The sequence below is a fragment of the Zonotrichia leucophrys genome, chromosome 1 (genome assembly GCF_028769735.1).
Source record: "Zonotrichia leucophrys gambelii isolate GWCS_2022_RI chromosome 1, RI_Zleu_2.0, whole genome shotgun sequence".
Lineage (NCBI taxonomy): Eukaryota > Metazoa > Chordata > Aves > Passeriformes > Passerellidae > Zonotrichia > Zonotrichia leucophrys.
The window spans coordinates 111,598,694-111,616,959 of record NC_088169.1 but is presented as its reverse complement, the minus strand read 5'-3'; the positions used below and the strand labels follow the sequence as shown (position 1 = coordinate 111,616,959).

The following is an 18,266-nucleotide window of genomic DNA, read 5'->3' as shown; positions in this document are numbered from 1 at the left end:
ACATTGCATTTCTAACGTGCTTTTCCCACAGATAACCGCCTGCAGGTCAGCCAGACGCACAAGAACCTGACGGTGCTGGAGAACGAGTGGGTGACCCTGGAGTGCCTGGTGAAGAACCGCAGCAGCCCCTCGTCCCAGCTCGCGGTGGAGTGGTCTGTGCGGCGGCCGGGCCGCGCCGACAGAGAGGTGCTGGCCTGGCTGAGCCGGCAGAGCACGCTGCACTACGGGGAGCCGGCAGCGCTGGGCGACCTGCGGGGCCGGCTGCGCCTGGAGAGCCCGGCCCCGGGCCTGTTCCTGCTCTCCATCCACAACTGCACCGTGCGCGACAGCGGCGCCTACGGCTGCCGCGTGGAGGAGTGGCTGCTCGACCCCAGCGAGCGCTGGTACAAGCGCGCTGAGCAGCTCTCCGGGATCAGCACCCTCACCGTCAGGCAGCCAGGTCAGTGGGGTCTGGCGCCCTGAGCAGCCTTGTGCCCTCTGGGGCACACACAGATCTGTCTGACAGTGACAGTGAGCTCAGCACCCTCACAGGCAGCCAGGTCAGTGGGGTCTGGGGCCATGAGCAGCCTTGTGCCCTCTGGGGCACACACACAAATCGCCATCGGTCTGTCCGTGACACTGCGTCCAGGCACAGGGCAGGACCACAGGACAGACCATGCTGATTCCTTTATCCCTGTCTTGTTGATTGCACTCTTTTATGGAAAGGGTGTAGAGCAAGTTCTGCAAATATAACTGGATGGGCTTGGCATTTTATAATTTACTTTTTTTTTTCTTCAGCACTTTTGGCAGATTAAATAGGGTAGGCTCCTGATTTTGTACACATTTTGATTGACAATAGGACGGAAGAAGCTACCTGTGCTTCCCAGGTGTGTGCCTCAGAGGCAAGGTCCTTTTATGAGAAGAGGGCAGTGGAAGGCACAATGCTGAGTCTTACTGAGCTTGCTGTCAACCAGCACCCCCAGTTCCTTTTCTGCAGGGCTGCTCTCTAGCTACTTCTCTCCTAGTTCTACTTGTACATGGTGTTACTTGGACCAGTCAGTTCAACTTGTTAAATTCCATTCCATTAATTAAAGTCCAGAGCTCCACTCTATCTAGATCACTTTGTCAGGCCTCTTATCCTTCAAGAGAATCAGCAGCACCTCCCAGTCTGGTATTGTCAGCAAATTTGCTAATGGTGCATTCAACTCCTGTATTCAGATCTTGGATAAATGTATTGAGCAGCACTGGCCCTAAAACTGAACCCTGAGGAACAGCACTGGTGACCAGTTACCAGCCAGAAATAGCCCCATTCACTGTGTCCCTTTGAACTCTGCTCTTCAGCCAGTTCTTCACCCAGTGCACCATGAACCCCCCATCCCACAGCTGGAAGGGTGCTGTGAGGGACAATATGAAAAGCCTTATTGAAATTGAAAAACTGCATCCACTGCTTTCTCTTCATCCACTGACACAGCAGGTGAAACAAGAATATTAAATTATTTAACCAGACTTCTCCTCTGTGAAGCCATGTTGGCTGTGTTGATGACTGCATGGGTCTTTGAATGTCTTTCAGTAGTACCCAGAATAATCTTCTCCATAGTTTTTCCAGGAACTGAGATCAGGCTAACAGGTCTGTAGTCTCCTGTGTCTTCCCTCATGTCCTTCTTATAAATTGGAATATATACTGGCCAGCTTCCAGCCAAAAAGCACTTCCCCAGACTCCCAGGGCCCTTGGATATGTTCAGGAGGAGTCCTGCTCTAACACCTGCTGAGTCCCATCAGGCCCCATGGACTTGTGGATGCTTGGCTGACACAGCTGATCCCTCACAATTCCAGAGTCTGTGGATGGAAAAGTTTCTATTCCTGCACTCATGGTCCTCTGACTCATGGGACTGGGCAGCCCAAGGTCTATCAGTATTATTAAAGACTGAGGCAAATAAACATTGAATGCCTCTGCTTTTTCTTCATCCCTATTAAATAGGTAACTGTCTTCAGCAGGTACCAGTTCAACATTTTCTTCAGACATCTTCTTGCTATTAACAGCTTTAAAAAAGTGCTGACACTACACTGACTAATTTCAACTTTAATTGAGCTTTGACATTTGTCTCTTCTCCCTGCATATGGGAACTAGAACTGTGTAATCTTCCTGCAGAGCCTCGTTTCCAGAGATCATACAATTTCTTTCTCCTCCTGAGCTCCACAAGGAGTTGCTGTTCAGCCAGCATTGCTTGACTTAGGACTCAGTGGAACTGCCTGCTCCTGTGCTCCCAAAAGGTGGTTCTTAAAACTGACCAGGACTGATGGACTCTTAAACACTTAAAAGCAGATTCCCAGAGTACTCTGCTAAGTTTTGCCTGTTTTAACAACCGATAAGATGCAAAGGCAGTTTACCTTGGAAAATACAAATTCCCTAGTTTTTGAGGCATATGACTCAAGATTAAATGTCTTTCTTAAAGGCTGTAGGACAAATAACAGTACAGTCCTCCTTCTCTGAGTACTTTCCAGCTTCTAAAGCAACCACTCTCTGTATGTTCTGCAGTGCTTCGTGGCTGCCCATTCCAGCAAGATGTCAGCCTTTTAGCTGTGCAGCAGAGCTGGCAAAAGCATGAGGCTCTGGAAAGATTTTAGTGGTCATTCCTGGCAGAGATTTGTACTGTGGAGGAGGAGCAGGGGACAGCAGAGCTCTTATCAGCCACATCTTTGCTTGGGAACTTTTGCTGGCCAAAGTGGCTTGAGCAGAGAGACCTCCCCAGGCAATCCCTGTGCCGTGCTGGGTTGTCAGTACAGCTCTCCATCCAGTGTGATAATTGCCAGCCCTGATGGAGGGGGATAATGAACAGCAGGGAAAATCTCTGAGGCTCCTCTAGAATTGCAGAAGAATGTGGAGTGGGAAGAAGAGAGGGAGTTGGGAGTTCACTAATTGAAGATTTTTTTTTTCTAGAAGTGCTTTGTTGTTGTTTGTTTTTGTTTCATAGCAGTCAGTACTTAACAAAATGACTAACTGTGCTTGTGACTCATGTCTCATTAGTGAGGATCTCCAGCCTCATTTGTCAGGGCTATAATCATCAGCAAGGGGGGGAAAAACCTCTCAGCACCTTCAGACATCAATTCTCCTCTTTCTGTTTAACCCCCTAAAGGTGAGGGAGGCTTTGTGTTAGTTTTGACAAGCTATTTCCTTCTCTTCCTCCTTTTTACCTTCGTAGTCCCCAAAATTTCATGACTTAACTCATTCCTGTTTCTGCTCAGGAGTCTTCTTTGGGAAGGTGTGAACTGCAAATACTCATTATTGCTTATGGCCTGAAGAGCTCGGGCCTTAATTGAGATTTTCCTCACGGGACCATTTGAAAAGGGCTGGGTGGGTGCTGTCATGAGAAGCTCACTGGGCACAGCAGCTCTGGGGCTGATGAGAGCTGAGGGACAGCAGCTCCCTCCTGAGAGACACCCAGGGTGTTTGCCCAGCTCTCCTCACTGGAGAAGAAAGTGCCTCTCTCTTGGGTGAGCTATCGACTTGCCCTTCCTGCTCAGCTCCACTTTGGAAAGGGCTTTTAAATCTTTAAATGAAAGCTTAGATCCAGACTGATTGTCATCCCTGGAGTATGTGCTCCCTGGCAAGATGACTAAACCAAATGTTAATTGCTCTTGAAGTCAGCCTTTAATCAACTCATCGTGGGTTCTGGCCACTGTGTCTCAGTTAGGTAAAAACATCTCTTTAGCCTTGCAGCAAGCACTAGAGGAAAAAAAATGAGGAAGACTTAAGGAGCATCCTTGCTGCATCAGTGTTGAGACCATCTCTGTGGAGGAACCTCTTACCTAAGGACTTTCCAAACTGCTGGAAAAGGTCTTCTCTTCTGTCATAATGATTTTCAAGTCCTTTGAGCACTCTCAAAGAAGGAAAAAGCAGGGAATGCAATGTTCTGTGCAGCAGTAGCTGGGGAGGAATAGCACATGGCTCCTCAGCACATGCACCAAACGTTGGTATCCTGACACATTGCATGTCTGGATGAGCTGCAGCAGCCTTCTCCTCTCATCTCTTAGCTGGAGTGAGGGTGGGCAGGGGTAGGATGGTGCTTTCAGCCAGCACCTGTTTGACCCTGTGCCACATGGTGCGTGGTGAGGTGAGGATGCTGTGCCTGCAGGGTTGGCCTCAGAGGTCCCTGTTGAGTCTTGGCAGGCTGCATCAAGATTGGGGCTTTGCTTGGATCGTTCCCAGCACCAGAGTCATGACAGTTTGTGTTGAGATAGAGTGGTTTTGATGATATCTCAGCACTCACCTCTTGATTTGTGTCATCCTGTCATCTCAGATCCCACCCTGCAGGTGGACACAGCCACGGCCAACCTCACGGTGCAGGAGAAGGAGTCCTTCCCTCTGGACTGCAGCATCCTGTCCCGCTCCAGCCCCGAGTCCCACTTCGCAGTGACGTGGTACAGCCTGCGGGCCAAGGAGGCGGGCGACCACACGGAGCAGGGGGAGGAGGAAGAGGAGGAGGAGAGGGAGGCAGTGCTGAGTGTGGGCCCTGATGCCATCTTCAGCCCCGAGGCTGGCCGCTGGGAGGGCCGCCTGCGCTTCCAGAGGCTCTCGGCGGTGCTTTTCCGGCTGACGGTGCTGCAGGCCGGCGCTGCCGACACCGGCAACTACTCGTGCCGAGTGGAGGAGTGGCTGGCGGATCCCAACGGAGTCTGGTACCGGCTGGCCCAGGAGGAGTCGGGGATGGTGGCTGTGCACGTGCAGGATGCAGGTGAGAACTGCTGGTGACTGTCTGGGGCCGTGGCCCTGGCATCCCCTGCATCTTCTGTTCGACCAAGATGAAAAGACCAAGGAGTGAGTGGGACTGGGGCAAGTCTGTGGTGCTGGTACTTCTCCAATCAGCTCAAGGGTTCCTAAGATACTATAAAATCTCCACTAGGAAGGACTGTCATATTATTGGGGTTTTTAGGATGAAGGAGGAATTGAGAGTTTGACTCTATGTTTTTAGGAGGTTAATTTATTATTGCATTCTATTCTATTAAAGAATGTTATACTAAAATTATATTAAAGAATAGAGAAAGGATACTTACAGAAGGTTATAAAGAATAATTATGAAAATTCATGATTGTTTTTTGACACAGTTGGATGGTGATTGGTCATTAAGTTGACCAAATTAAACTATTTGGTCATTATAGTTTGATGACCAAACTGGGGCAAGTCTGTGGTGCTGGTACTTTTCCAATCAGCTCAAGGGTTTATAAGATACTATAAAATCTCCACCAGGGAGGACTGTGGTATTTTTGGGATTTTTAGGACGAAGGAGGAATTGAGAATTTGACTCTATGTTTTTAGAAGGATATTATTCTATTCTATTCAAGAATGTTATACTAAAATTATATTAAAGAATAGAGAAAGGATACCTACAGAAGGTTATAAAGAATAATTAAGAAAATTCGTGATTGTTTTTAGAGTTTTGACGCAGTTGGATGATGATTGGTCATTAAGTTAAAACAATTTACATGAAACCAATTAAACAACTGCTTGTTGGATAAATAATTAGATAATTATTATTTTCATTTTTTTCTGAAGCTTCTCAGCTTCCCAAAAAAAATCCTAAACGAAAAAAAAATTCCAAAAAAATATAACAATAACTGAAGACTATCACTCATTAAACTCATGGGGGGGATAAAGCTGAAACATGCCCCATTAGAACTTTGTGTTCTAACACTGTTATTTTTCCCAGAGCTCCACCTCCTGCTTTGACATGCAATAATGAGCATCTAGTGTTCTATGTTTCTGAGGAAGTTTGCATGGCCTGATTAGAGAGAAACCATGAAATGTGACCACCCTTTGTCTCTTTCCAGGCTCCACGCTGCAGTCTGTCATCTGCTCCAATGACGCCCTCTTCTACTTTGTGTTCTTCTACCCCTTCCCCATCTTTGGCATCTTGATCATCACCATCCTCCTGGTGCGGTTCAAGAGCCGAAACTCCAGCAAGAACTCGGAGGGCAAGAATGGGGTTCCCTTGCTGTGGATCAAAGAGCCTCACCTCAACTACTCTCCCACTTGCCTAGAGCCACCAGTCCTCAGCATCCACCCGGGAACCATGGACTAAAGAGGCAGAGACACCTGTAGGGACGCACAGAGGGAGAGAAGTAGAGATACACCGGGAGCCCTGAGGAGCACAGTGGGGTTTGTTGTTCTTGTTTCGTTTGTTTCAGTCTCTGTGCTCCGACACAGTGGCTGAGCTCTGCCCAGCTACCAGGAGCAGGAAGGTCCAAGGCTTCTTCCAGCACCTGTGGGAACATACCCCCTCACCCCAGTGGACAGAGTCACTTGATGTTCCTCTCGGACTAATTTGACTCACATCAGTTCCTCTCTTTTGGGCTGTTGCTTTTTTATCATTTATTTTTTGGTCAAAGAACTGTAGACTTTGCCTGCTCTCCACACAGTGTGGAGTTCCCAGGGGGTATTTGGTCCTAGGATGATCTCTTTGGAAGTAAACGTATATGTTTTCCAAAACAGACTGTTTTTCCTTCTCAGACTCAGTGCCACAGTGAAGATCTTTTCCCGAGGTGCACTGAGCTAACTCCTCCCTCTTCCAAAACAGACAAAGCCAGGTCTGTCCCCAGAGGGGGTTAACTGGGCTGTCTGTCAAGAGGTTCATTTCAAAGACTGGCTGTAGCCTCAGCATCTTCTTGCCTCCACCTTACTCCTTTTCTCAGGAGGGAGCAATTCACTTTTTGGGAGTGTTCCCAGGTCTTGGAGAGACTGAATATTGAGCGTGCTTGCCGTCAGGACAAAAGCAGTTGAGTTTGTCTCACGGAACTGAAGGGGGGAAAGGAAGGACACCTGAAAGCCCTGACTGTGTTGTAGCAAAGAGCGTCCTTGTATGGCCTCACCAGAGTCATGCTCCTCCCTGGTGTCCATGCTGCCACCTCAGATGAGGCAGATCTCCTCTGTGCCCCAGACATTTGGGAATGGGAGGCTTAATCCAGTCTCTGAAGGCTTCAACATGACCAAAGTAAAGACTCTAGGAAGGAGGAAAGGAGAAGCTCCACAGGTCACCTTCACAGTCCCTGGACGGTTCAGCCAAGGAGCCCAGTAGCAAACATGCCACGTAGTGGGGACGTGCAGTTAACCACCATGTGTCACGAGTTTTCCTGTGGCTGCACTGCTCCCCAGAGTGAACCTGGACAAAGCAAGGGGCCTGCAGCCCATCAGCACCCTGGGGATTTCCCTGTCCCCTTGGCCAAGAGAAATCTTCCCCCTGCGTATATGTGCATCTGCCATTTGTTTCTGAGACTTTAGGAAGAGAATCCATTTCTCCATAAGCTCCCCCTCCTGGCAATGTCACCTGCTCTTGTAAGAGTCGCTGTGGCAGGAAATGCTGTTCTTTCTGTGAAAGATATGCTCTTGTGAACCAAACCAGGGCTCTGGCCACGTGGGGCACCTGACCCCCTGCACCCCTAATGCCAAGAACCCCTGCCCTGTCCTGTGGAGGAACCGCCTCCTCCCCTGTAAGCGTTCCGTCTGGCGGAAGAAAATGTTTGCCAAAAATGGCCTTTTGTTGTCTTCCTTGATGTCTTCCTGGCAAATCCGGCCATTTCTTTTTTTGCAGCATGGCTGAAGCCAAGCGGGGGCGGACGGGTGCAGCCACAAGAGCCCCCTGCCTCATGTGTGAGAGGTGCCATACCCACAGCCCTTGTCCTCTCCGGAGGGTCGGACTGCTCTTTGGGAGCAGAGGGGACCTCAGCAGATGCTCTGTAGCACTAAGTCAGTAAGACCCTGATGCCTTGATCTTTCAGAGGTGGTGAAGCTTCAGGTAGGAGATCTGCACTGTGAAGCCTTGCTCCTGTCTAGGAGAGGACCCACGTGGCTGCAGATCATCCTGTGCTAAGGCGTTTGAAGTTGGCCACCTCTGCACCTCCACCAGAACAGGACTGGTTTCTTCTGCTGCTGGGAAGCCCCAGTTTCACTCGCCCTCTGTGAAGTCTGCCTCCTGGAGAAGTGACTGCTTCCCGGCCCCAGCATATGCATACAATCACATTCCTATATCTGTACGTATCGCACACCCGCACACTTGTCTTCCCTTTCTGGCTAAGACGTCTGCAAAGAGAGGAGTGGGATGAGAAGTGAATGGAAATGAAGAATTGAGGTGCAAACAGCTGCAGCTGCAAGCCAGTGGGTATTGTTTCCTGACTGTTCTATCTCCTGTATGTACTGCTCCCAGGCAGGAACCACGACTTAGTTCAGTTTTAAGGAAGAAGAGAGAATGAAGTCAGCGGGAGCCATTCTGTCCTGGGAGAGCTCTGCTCTGCTCCTGAGCCACGCTCCTCCTCGCCAGCCTGTCTGCCCCAGAGCAGGGCTCTCCTGGAGGCCTGCCACACAGCCCAGCGTTTCCTGGCAAGTGGCTCCCACAGTGGTCCCTGAATGTACCTTGCTGGTGACATTTCTCCATTGCTCTGGCAGTGTGTTGCCCAGTCTCAAACTTCTCTCAGTTTTTATAAGGCAGCCTCTTCCTGTAATGACTTTTGACACAAAGCTTTTCAAAGCACTCTCTCTGCAGTAACTGTCTGTAATGAACCCAAGAAGAAAGAGAGAGACCCTATCCATGCATGATGTGGAAAAATGTTTGGGATTTTTAAAAAAAGAAAAAAGTGAAAAAAAACCCAACAAAAACTTTGTACTATGTTGCACTAAAACATGTTTTATACAACACACCCGAGAGCTGTAGTAAACTGTGTTGAAATTGTGAATCCTATTGCTGCTGGTTTTTGTCAGATCTGGGCTTTTATTATGCCTTTATGTGCACTCAGAACATAAAGGTGTGCTGAGGCCCTGCTCCTGGGAACCCTCTCCCTCTGCTCCTACTCCTTGATGCAATAACTTCTCTCCCTACCACTGGTAGCACATCTCCTCTCTTTTGCAGCTGGAGCTTGCAGACACCTGGCACCTCTGATTTCATACCCCATCCAACCCTCAGCCCATGCCATAATAGAATCGAATATTTAACAGAGGTCTGTCAGGACTTTTTATTGAACACACTGGTTTTGAAATTGTTCTGAAAACAGTAGAAGTACTTTGCTGTGTCATAGTCTGGATTTGAAGAAAAACCTTATTTTAATAGAATTATGCATAGCAAACGTTAAGCAAATTACTTTCAGTAACCTTGATGAAAGCAGAATATAGTTCACTACAGAAGCTGATGTACAATACAGCCTGTTTAATTCTCCTTACCCACTTTGCCTTAAGTAAGGATTTGGTCAGGAGTCCTGAATTCTCCCATATTCACTGAAATAGGCAAGTAGCATGATGCATTGTACGTGTATTGCAGGAGTGGTGTAGAATTGGGTTTAAGGATGGGTTTGGGGGTTTTTTCCACATTCATTTGAGACAAAAAACATCCTCTGCTAAAATAATTTTATAAGAAAGCTCTGTTGCCCCCAGACACAATTGGCTGCTTTTGCCAGATGCTGGTTTGGGGGGTTTCAGTGGGGTTTGCTGCCTGTCCTGCTGCTGCAGCAGGCCCAGCAGGGCTGCTGTGGGTGCTCCTGCTCCCCTTGAGGACCACATGATGTGCAGCCGCCCTGCAGCACAGGAGGGATGTCTGGGGCACCACTGTGTGTTTGCATCAAAGCACCAGCCCCAAACTAGCACCGACGTGGCCTCCCCAATGAAGCCAGCACACGAATTAGTACGAATCCTAGGATGTCTTTAATAGTATAGTATGGGTGGAAGGGGATTTTGTCACAGTCTGAGGGGATGCCTAGTGGGTTATTTGAGCCTGTTTCAGGAGGAAGGTGAGATGGACGAGTGTGGGGCCTACGATGACGAATGAGTGGAGGAAATGAAGGGCAAAGAATCGAGTTGGTGTGGGGTTATCGACAGAGAACCCACCTCAGGCTCATTTGACTGGTGTTTGCCCAATGTAGGGGATAGCTGAGAATAGGTTTGTGATTGCAGTAGCCCCTCAGAATGACATTTGACCTCATGGTAGAGAAAAGGCAGGTCTGGCTCTGGCTTACATTCTCAAGATTTAATCTGGCAGCTTCGCAAACCAAGCGAGAGAGCACAGGTAAGTGTGCCTGTGGTGTGGCTGCCATCTCCTGCCTACAGTATGCTGTACAAGTCCTTGGCCACCTTCTCCAGGCGCTCCTTGTACTCCAGGTGGGCGTAGAGGTTGGGGGGAACGCCCTTGAAGGCGTGGATGACGCCCCACCAGCTGGCGGCGATGGCAGCCGTGGAGTCGCTGTCCCCGCCGTGGAAGAAGGCGCGGTGAGCCAGCTCCGTCCAGGAGTCCCCCGCGCCCAGCAGGGCGTCATAGGCGATCATGGGCGCGTCGTGCCCGCTGCTGCCGCCCCAGCCGCTGTAGCTGAGCGAGGTGTAGAACGAGTCTCTCTCTTCCACGCCGTACTTGGCCGGGAATTTGGGTGAGGAGACCCCATCTGAGATGCCTCTCTCCTCCAGGTATTTTTTCCACTTCTCTTCAAAGTAATACCTGCCGAACAGGAGGGGATGGAGCGGCTGTAAGTTGTCCCAGGGCAGCAGCACACAGCTGAGCACCGCGCAGGCGCCAGCGGAAAACGCACCACGTCACCAGCCCGGAGCGAGGGCTCGGCAAAATGGCAGGCGGCCCCCATTTGTCAAAACTAGGGGCATGATTTACGGTAAGAGGCACAAGGACAAGTTTCAGTGAGTTAGATTTCCCCTCCCTCCAGTCACATGGGAGAAGGCAGCCCAGCACCTGCAGGATTCAAAGGCTCAGAGTGAGAACTGAGTCATCCTCCCAAATTCAGAGCAGCTCTACCTCTGTGTGTGCCCCTGCACACAGAGGTGCAGTGAATATGCAGATTTGGTTATAACTTTCAAAGTGAGCTCAGCCCTAAGCTTGATGCTGTTCCCCAGCCTTGCTTGCCATCTTTCATAAGACCACAGTTGCATGAGATGACAAGTCTACCTACTTCATACTGGATCCAAAAAATGGTCACTAACACCTGACCCAAACACAATCTGCCTTTTTTTTTCCCCCCCAAGGTAAGGTACTCTGAATTGATTTGATACTGTGCCAGGTGTGGGCCCCCCTAGGAGTCTGCCATAATGTGATTACTGAAACCTAAGTATGAGCAGAGCTCACCCTGTGGTACAAGGCCTTTAAGAAATGGCAGTGCGGGGAATGCAGCTCACCATTGCTCCATGTTCTCCTTCACATAGAAGCCGGATTCCTGCACGTAGGCTTTTGCCTGTGGCAGCACCTCCACGAGCCCCTTCCCCCAGGCCACGGGGGGCACGCCGTTCACCGCGTAAGCCGTGAAGAGGGCTGAGGCCAGGGCCCCCAGGTAGCCGGTGGGGTGGTGGTGGGTCATGCGGCCGCTCTCGATGCTGACTCGGATCAGCGTGTCCAGCTGGGCGGGCCGGTAGAAGCGCAGCCCGATGCACATGGCGCGCATGGCGGCCCCGCAGCCCCCTGCCCGCGGGCTGAACGGGATCCGCCAGCCGTTGGGCTGCCCCGGAGCCAGCTTCCTGGTGCTTTCCACAGACATGGCACCTGGAGACAGCCACAGAGCCCGAGGGAAGGGAGAAACACAAACATCAGCACGAGGCAGCTAGGGAACAGGGGGAAGACAGGCAGGGCACTGGGGAAGGAAGCATTGCTCTGTGTAAGGGATTTGAGCTTCCTTTTAAAACCGTAAGTTGTCTGCTCACATGCATATCCTGCCTTAAACTGCTGGAGCAACCTACGTCCTCCCCAGCAGACCTGATAATTTTTGTTTATGAAAGCAATTAAAAGGTCTAGGGGGTAGGAAACTCCTCATTGCCCATTTCCTGGCATGGTTTATATTTACATTTTGTGTTATCAAAAAAAACCATATATACTAATAGATATATATGCACATACCTAGGTATCTCTCTTTCTCTGTAAACAGAAAGGTTTGTAGGATCTCTGGCACAAGGCCAGTCTAAGTAACTGCTTTTTCACAGGACTTGGAAAGGCAGAGACCCCACAAGCTCCTCATTTGCCTCACTAATAGAAAATGTACTGGTAGAAAATGTTTTCCATCTCTCCCTTGCTGCAGTTTAAGTTTGACCGGAAGCCTTGAGTGTAGCACCTGTCTCACCTCAACACGGTCTGCATGACTGGCTCTGCTGTACTCCTCTTTCAAAAGCTTAGGAGCAGCTGTATTAGGTGGGACCAAAGGTTTGTCCAGCTCACTAGTTCATCTCCAAACACTGCTACTAAAGGGTAACTACAGAAAGACTATAAGAAATGTGGCAAGCCCACCTCCATCTCCTTCATATTTCTATTTACTTTTTAAAGAAATTACTCTGCTTCTTCCAGTGCTGCTTCTTCAGACACTTGTTAGTCCAACACATTCATAGGACAAAGAAAACACACCCAAATTTCAGAGCCCAGCTAGCTTCCCCATCCAAGACAGTGAAATGTTTTGAGAGCCAAGCCCAAATGCTTGTGTGTCAAGAAACAGGTTTGGAATATTGAATTATCTTTGAGTCTCTTCTACCTTGCTTTTTTTCCCCCTAGTCTTCTCTTCTGGCCCAACTGTAAATACTTCTTTTCCAGCAGGAAGGTAAATCAAGGCAGGTTTCAAGCAGCTTCATTTAAGCTTGAATGTGCTGGACAGTGGCAAAGGTGGGCTCAACAGAGTAACCCCAGTGTGCTGAGTCCTCTCTCAGACACACAGGATAACAGCAGCAGCTGGCTGTTATCACACCCCCAAAACTAGACTTTGTTCCCTCACTGGGATGGGTAGCTGATGAACTTGCAGGTGCTCTGTTACTTTGGAAGTCAAACTAAATAGAATAGAGTAGCAAGGACGAAGCCTGGTCAAGCAAATTCACCTCACTTTGGTGCAACTCAGTGCAGTGATAAGCAAGGTCACAGATCATGGTGACTAAGTCCCCTGCAGAGCTCTTGGCTTCTGCACTTCCATGTACATGTTTGGCAGTAGGGTTTAGTCTATGGCAGCCTGTTTCACCTGCATTTACAGCCCCCTTGTAACTGAAATATCTCCAAATCCAAGCACAGCTTTAAGACTGGCTTCTGGACATATGCTAAAAATAACTAAGGGCTGGTCACTGTCAGGAATAATGTCATGTGCTGGGCCAAGTGTCTTTAGCTATACTGGGACCAGTCCCAACCAGTCTCTAACTGTAGTGTCTGTGAGTTTGCTTTTAGGATGTGTCAGTGTGGGAACATGTCCAGGCCTCTAAATTTCGTGTACTTTACTAATTCAGTGCTGGCTGCTGTGTATCAAAATTGTTAAGAGGGATAGCAGCATAATTTCCAACTTCATGATGACTAACAGAAAATTGAAGCATTTTTCTAAAAATCTCACCTTACCAAGCATTGAACCCAGTGACCTGTAACAGGACATTAAAATGAACCTGTCAAACAAAGCCACATTTTTAAAAAGCTGTGCCAACTACTCTATTTGTCAATTCTGGTAAAAGAGAACTTCTTCCAGGAAAGCAAGGGGGAAGGGAGAGAGCACAGGGACTAAGGAAGCTTAAAATCAAAATCTGCATAACAAAAGCAAAGATTACTCCTGTTGAAACTTTGAGAAAATCATTTCTTCAAGACCTGTCTGGGCAGGCTGAGACCACACACCTCAGTCCTTGATAAAAAGTGAGACTGTTCTTGCACTAACTGTAGCTAGAATAAAAGGGAAGATGATGAGACTTTAAATGGAAAGAAAGACTGGTTATTTTGCAATACAATTTGCTTGCAACTTTATGCCTGTGCATATTATTTTAGGAAATGACTACTGATAACTTGCAAGTGGAAAAAATTGTGTAAACCAGTGTATGACAACATGTATACCAGACCAGTGTATGAGAGCTAAGACTTGCAATTTATGAAGTATTATAAGTAGTATCCCTCACACTTTTAAACAGTTAAAATATTAAAACATTGGAAAGCCAATTTAGGAAGACTTAAGATGGAATCACATCAGGTCTCTTTTTTTCAAAAAATAGGTTTTAAAAAAACTGCTGTGGGGAGTTTTTGAATTAGCGAATTGTTTTGGAAATCCTTTACGTCCAGGTTAGGAATCCTTTGCACTAACAATAGGAAATAAAAAGTAACCTAAGCATGGTACTGGTCTAAGGAAAAAGTAGTGTGTGAATTAGGGCAACCTGAAAAAATTTCAAGAACAGCTGGACTCAATTTTTGGGATAGGACCAAGACTCTTCAGGTAACAGTTGTTTGGGATTGATCAGTACACATTAAAAAAAGTGAGTTAAACAAACCACACAGTGGTAAACAATTCCAAAGGAAGAGGACTAGGACCAGTTTTGAAGCAGAAGGTTTCCTGAAGAAGTGCTTTAGTTGTACCATGAAAAAAGAAGTATGTCTGTGCTTGTGTTGCTTAATTCACTGGCTTTGTCATCTGCAAGGAACAATGAGTGTGGGGCTGTGGCACATCACAAATAGCAGCAGTGGGTGTAGGGATTACCTTGTCGTTGAATTACTACCCCAGAGTTCTCTCCTGGGGCTGTGTCCCTGAGGGACCCTGCTGTGGCTGTCCTGTGACTCAGAACGTTGTGGGAATCCCTTTGTTACTGCAGCTTTGGGTTTTCAGGTCTGGACTGCCTCATGTAAGCCAACAATGTGACTTTCCCCCACTGTTCTAAGGAAATCTCTTCTGTGTTGGGCAAAAGTTCCAACAGCAACTTTCCATTCTCAGCCTTCAGGGCTGTAATTCCCTGGTGAGTACTTAGGCCAGAAGAGCACCACCTTGGGTTATGTTCTTAGTTAAAATCCATTTATTCTGAACTGCCAAAAGAAGTTATTGGCATGCAGCTTTTATCATTAGGACTTATCAATATGCCATGGAGACTCCAGACAGCTTTTCAGGGTATGGATTAGGTATTCCCTTCAGTGGGAATTAAACTGCCAAGGGTCAGGATTTAAACTCTCAGAGCTGAATGCCTTTCATACCTGCAGCAGAAGCAATTCTGATTGCAAAATTTTTAATTGTCTTTGGACCCACTAAACAATGTGTACTTCTTTTTTTACTTAGATAATCTGACCTGACCTTGTCACTCCTCTTAATGTCCATAGCAAGTTTGCTTTCAAATCATCACTTCCAGGAAAAGGAATTCTTTTGGGCATATTGCAGCTCAGTTTAATCACAGAAGGAATGCAGTAGGTGTGATATTATCCTTAGATATTATTTACTAATATTTAAATTTTAGGTTCTTCTCCTTTTCATCTTAAATCCTTCCAGGTGCTGTCTCACTGGCAGCTGTGGTTAATCCATCTTAGCTGAGGGAACTAAACCATGCTGCTTCACCAAAACTGCCATGAATCTCTTGGAAGTTTCATCTGCCACCTTCAGCTGTCCTGACAAGCATCATTACCCCTTCCTAAATATTTTATTAATTAGGCCACTTCAACAACTGGGAATGTGGGTGTTAAAAAAAGACTGATAATTTGGTTCTTTCCACAAGGACAGGAGCCCACTGTGGAAAGGTAAGCAGAATAAACTCCTGTTCAGGTTTCCAACCTGGTTTATTTTGGAAATGCACAGCTCCCATACACTATGCTCAGTGGCAAGATTTGGCCTTTCCCATGTTTAATGTCAAGACAGAACACTCTTGACTTAGTCTGGCCACTCCAAATAAGCACATCTCAGCATACATACAATTTCAATGTATAAACTTTGCACAGGACTGCTGAATTTGAGTGTTTCCTGGATACTTCATGCCTCCTGTGCTGGTCACATTAGAGGCCCAGCCTAAGCAGCTCCAATGTAAATGTAATCCAAGCATCCAGAAGAGCCTGGGCCACCAGCACAGAGGCAGATGGAATCCTCAGGGAAGAGCTGGGTCAGGAGGGCAGGAACTACAGGGATATGTTGTACATGTCTTGGCTACTGTAGCCTGTCAAGGTGCCCTTCCTGAATACTGCCAGGCCCACTGCTTGTGACACAAACTCAGCACCAATGTGTCTATGCAGAGAAAAGAGAGGTGATGGGAGTACAGGGTTCAGAAAAGAACACTGGCCTCACTGTTGTGGTGCACAAATCAGGCATGCAGAGCTAGCCACAAGCAGACTTTGGGTTTAATAAGTGTAATTATTCCAAGCAAGGATCTTTATGCCCTTAAATAAATTTTACATGTAATTTGTTGTGTTTATGATGAGAAGTTCTGTATTAATTCTGTGGGGTGCATCTCAGGGTGTGCATTACAGTAGCTGAATGTGAATTTTTCAGCCACTGAATGTAGGAATCCCAAGTTCAAAAGCTATCACCCTTCCCGAGGTCAAGCTCAAACACACCCATGTTTTGTAAATGTGAACAAAACAACATCTTTTTCATCTAGTTCAGAGAAGCCCAAACCACTTCAGCTTGCCTTATTCTGTTCTCTTTAGCTCATCCTGAAACAGGTACTGAGTGTGGAACATTTTTCCTTTACGTGAAATACAGTAAACACTCTAAAGAGCCAAAAGCAGAGCCGGGGCCAGCCCCAGCTCTGAGCTGCAGGAGAGGCATGAGCAACAACAGCACAGCTCTACCCCGACAGCAGGATGGAGGGGTTACCTGGAGCTCTGCCCTCCATGTCATTCATGCACTCCTTGTAGTTCTTTGCAAGCAGAGTGTAGAGATGTGGTAACGTTGGGTTTTTCCCAGCTGCCACCAGAGCTTCGGCCGTGGCCAAGTGCATCACGGTGTCATCGCTGACTATCCAGCCCTGGAGGCTGATGTTGGCCAGCCCCCCCATGTCTGCCAGCTCCTTGTGGATGACTGGGCCACTCTTCTGGAACTCCCATCTCCCGTTGTAATACGCCACCGTGTCACCAACTGCACTCAGCACCATGGATGCCACATAGTTTTCCTCTCCCTTAGGACACATTTTTTGTCCCACAGCTACTCCACTGTAGAAGACACTATGAGAAAGAAAAAAAAGGAAAAGGAGAATTAAATCTTTCCCAGATCAGTATGGGCTTGTCCTGCTAAGCTCCAGCAGGCTGGATACCCTGTCTGTCACACAAGTCTCACTCAGAGGATGTATTTCTTGACAGCACATGGACCCTGTGCACCTACCATGGGTGGCTGTGTGGCAGCTCCTGGGCAGCCCAGCCCTGTCCCAGGGGCACCTGGAGATGCTGGGATGCTGGCAGGATAAAGCTGCATATCCTACCTAGCTCAAAGGCCAAAAACCAAGGCAGGACTGCAGGATATGTGACTAAAACCATGTTCTCCACCTTTCTGAGTGCATGAGCAAGCTCACATCAGCACCCAGCGGCTCCTGTAGCCAGGGGTAAGGCGAGGCTGACCCTCGGGGGTACAGAAGTGAGGGGTGAGGTTTGGCAGGGCCAGGCCATGGCAGTGACACCTGTCCCTGCTCCTCGGGCAGGCTACAACACCGGCTGCTCACACAGGCAGCGCCCCCACCCCGCAGGTACTTCAGCCATGAAATGCCAACCACGCCCTCCCCCAGAAACCCTCCGCAGCTCAGGCCTCGCTTCTCCTTTTCGCTGCTCAGAAGCAGAAGCGGCGAACGCCGGCGGCCCCGCCTCAGCCGGGCCCCGGGCCGCTCCCGACCCGCGGCTACTCACACAGCGAGCCCGCCGATCGCCGCCAGCCCGGCCAGCATTCCCGCCGCTCCCAGCACGCTCCGAGCAGCGCACGGGAACCCGCCCCGCTCCATGGGGCGCGGCTCGGCCTCCGCGGCCCTGGGCGCGGCCTGCTGGACCCGGCCCGGGCCGCTCCGCTCGGCCCGGCCCTCCGCGGCCTCCCGGGGCGGTGTCCCCGGGCACGGCTCCTCCTCGGCTGCGGGGCCGGGCCCTGCCTGCCAGTACCCCGGGCTCTCCTCGGCACCCCCGCTGGACTCCGTTCGGCGCCAGCGGACGGAGTGGTTGGCATTCATTTTCGGGGCTGCCCTCAGGGGAGCCAGGCTGAGCCCTCGGACTCGAAAGTGAAACTGGGGCAAGGCAATGAACTGTTTCTTTTTTTAAAAAAAGCGCTGATAGCATTTCCCGTGGACGAACAGGCACTCCCTCCTCCTGGCTGAGCAGCCCCTTCCTGGTACTGGCTGGATCCCCCTCTGTGTCTGCTCCCAGGTTTTGGGAGGATTTTCCTCACTTTTGGGTTGTTTCCCCTCCTTGCTCTGCAGCCTGAGCAGAGCCTCCAGCCTTTCCCAGGAATCTTTGCCCCTGTGCCTATCCCCTTATAGAAGCACAGAATTGGTGCTGAAACTGCGGGAAAAACAGGAGCTCGCTGACAATATCTTATCAGTGTTAGAAAATCACAGCGTTACTTTATTCTGCCAGGATGTGCAGTAGAAATTATCATCCACGCAT

The 18,266-nt window shown here is 48.9% G+C and overlaps 2 protein-coding genes across 4 annotated transcripts in view; one reads left to right on the top strand and one right to left on the bottom strand.

Moving 5' to 3' along the window:
- IGSF3 (immunoglobulin superfamily member 3) overlaps window positions 1-8,700 on the top strand; it is a 92,313-nt gene extending 83,613 nt beyond the window's left edge. For all 3 annotated transcript variants that reach the window (XM_064727436.1, XM_064727418.1, XM_064727428.1), the window contains 3 exons: window positions 32-439; window positions 4,278-4,712; window positions 5,806-8,700. In XM_064727436.1, the coding sequence (XP_064583506.1) occupies window positions 32-439; window positions 4,278-4,712; window positions 5,806-6,056 (1,094 nt within the window). In that variant the 3' untranslated portion in view covers window positions 6,057-8,700. The remainder of the gene's footprint in view (window positions 1-31; window positions 440-4,277; window positions 4,713-5,805) is intronic.
- A 262-nt stretch (window positions 8,701-8,962) lies between these two features.
- Window positions 8,963-17,881, bottom strand: ADPRH (ADP-ribosylarginine hydrolase). Its single transcript, XM_064727463.1, has 4 exons — window positions 17,523-17,881; window positions 16,504-16,850; window positions 11,129-11,489; window positions 8,963-10,442 (listed from the first exon to the last, which is right to left on the bottom strand). The coding sequence occupies exons 1-4, from the start codon at window positions 17,831-17,833 to the stop codon at window positions 10,055-10,057; spliced, it is 1,407 nt and encodes a 468-aa protein (XP_064583533.1). The 5' UTR covers window positions 17,834-17,881; the 3' UTR covers window positions 8,963-10,054.
- Between the last annotated feature and the right edge of the window lie 385 nt (window positions 17,882-18,266).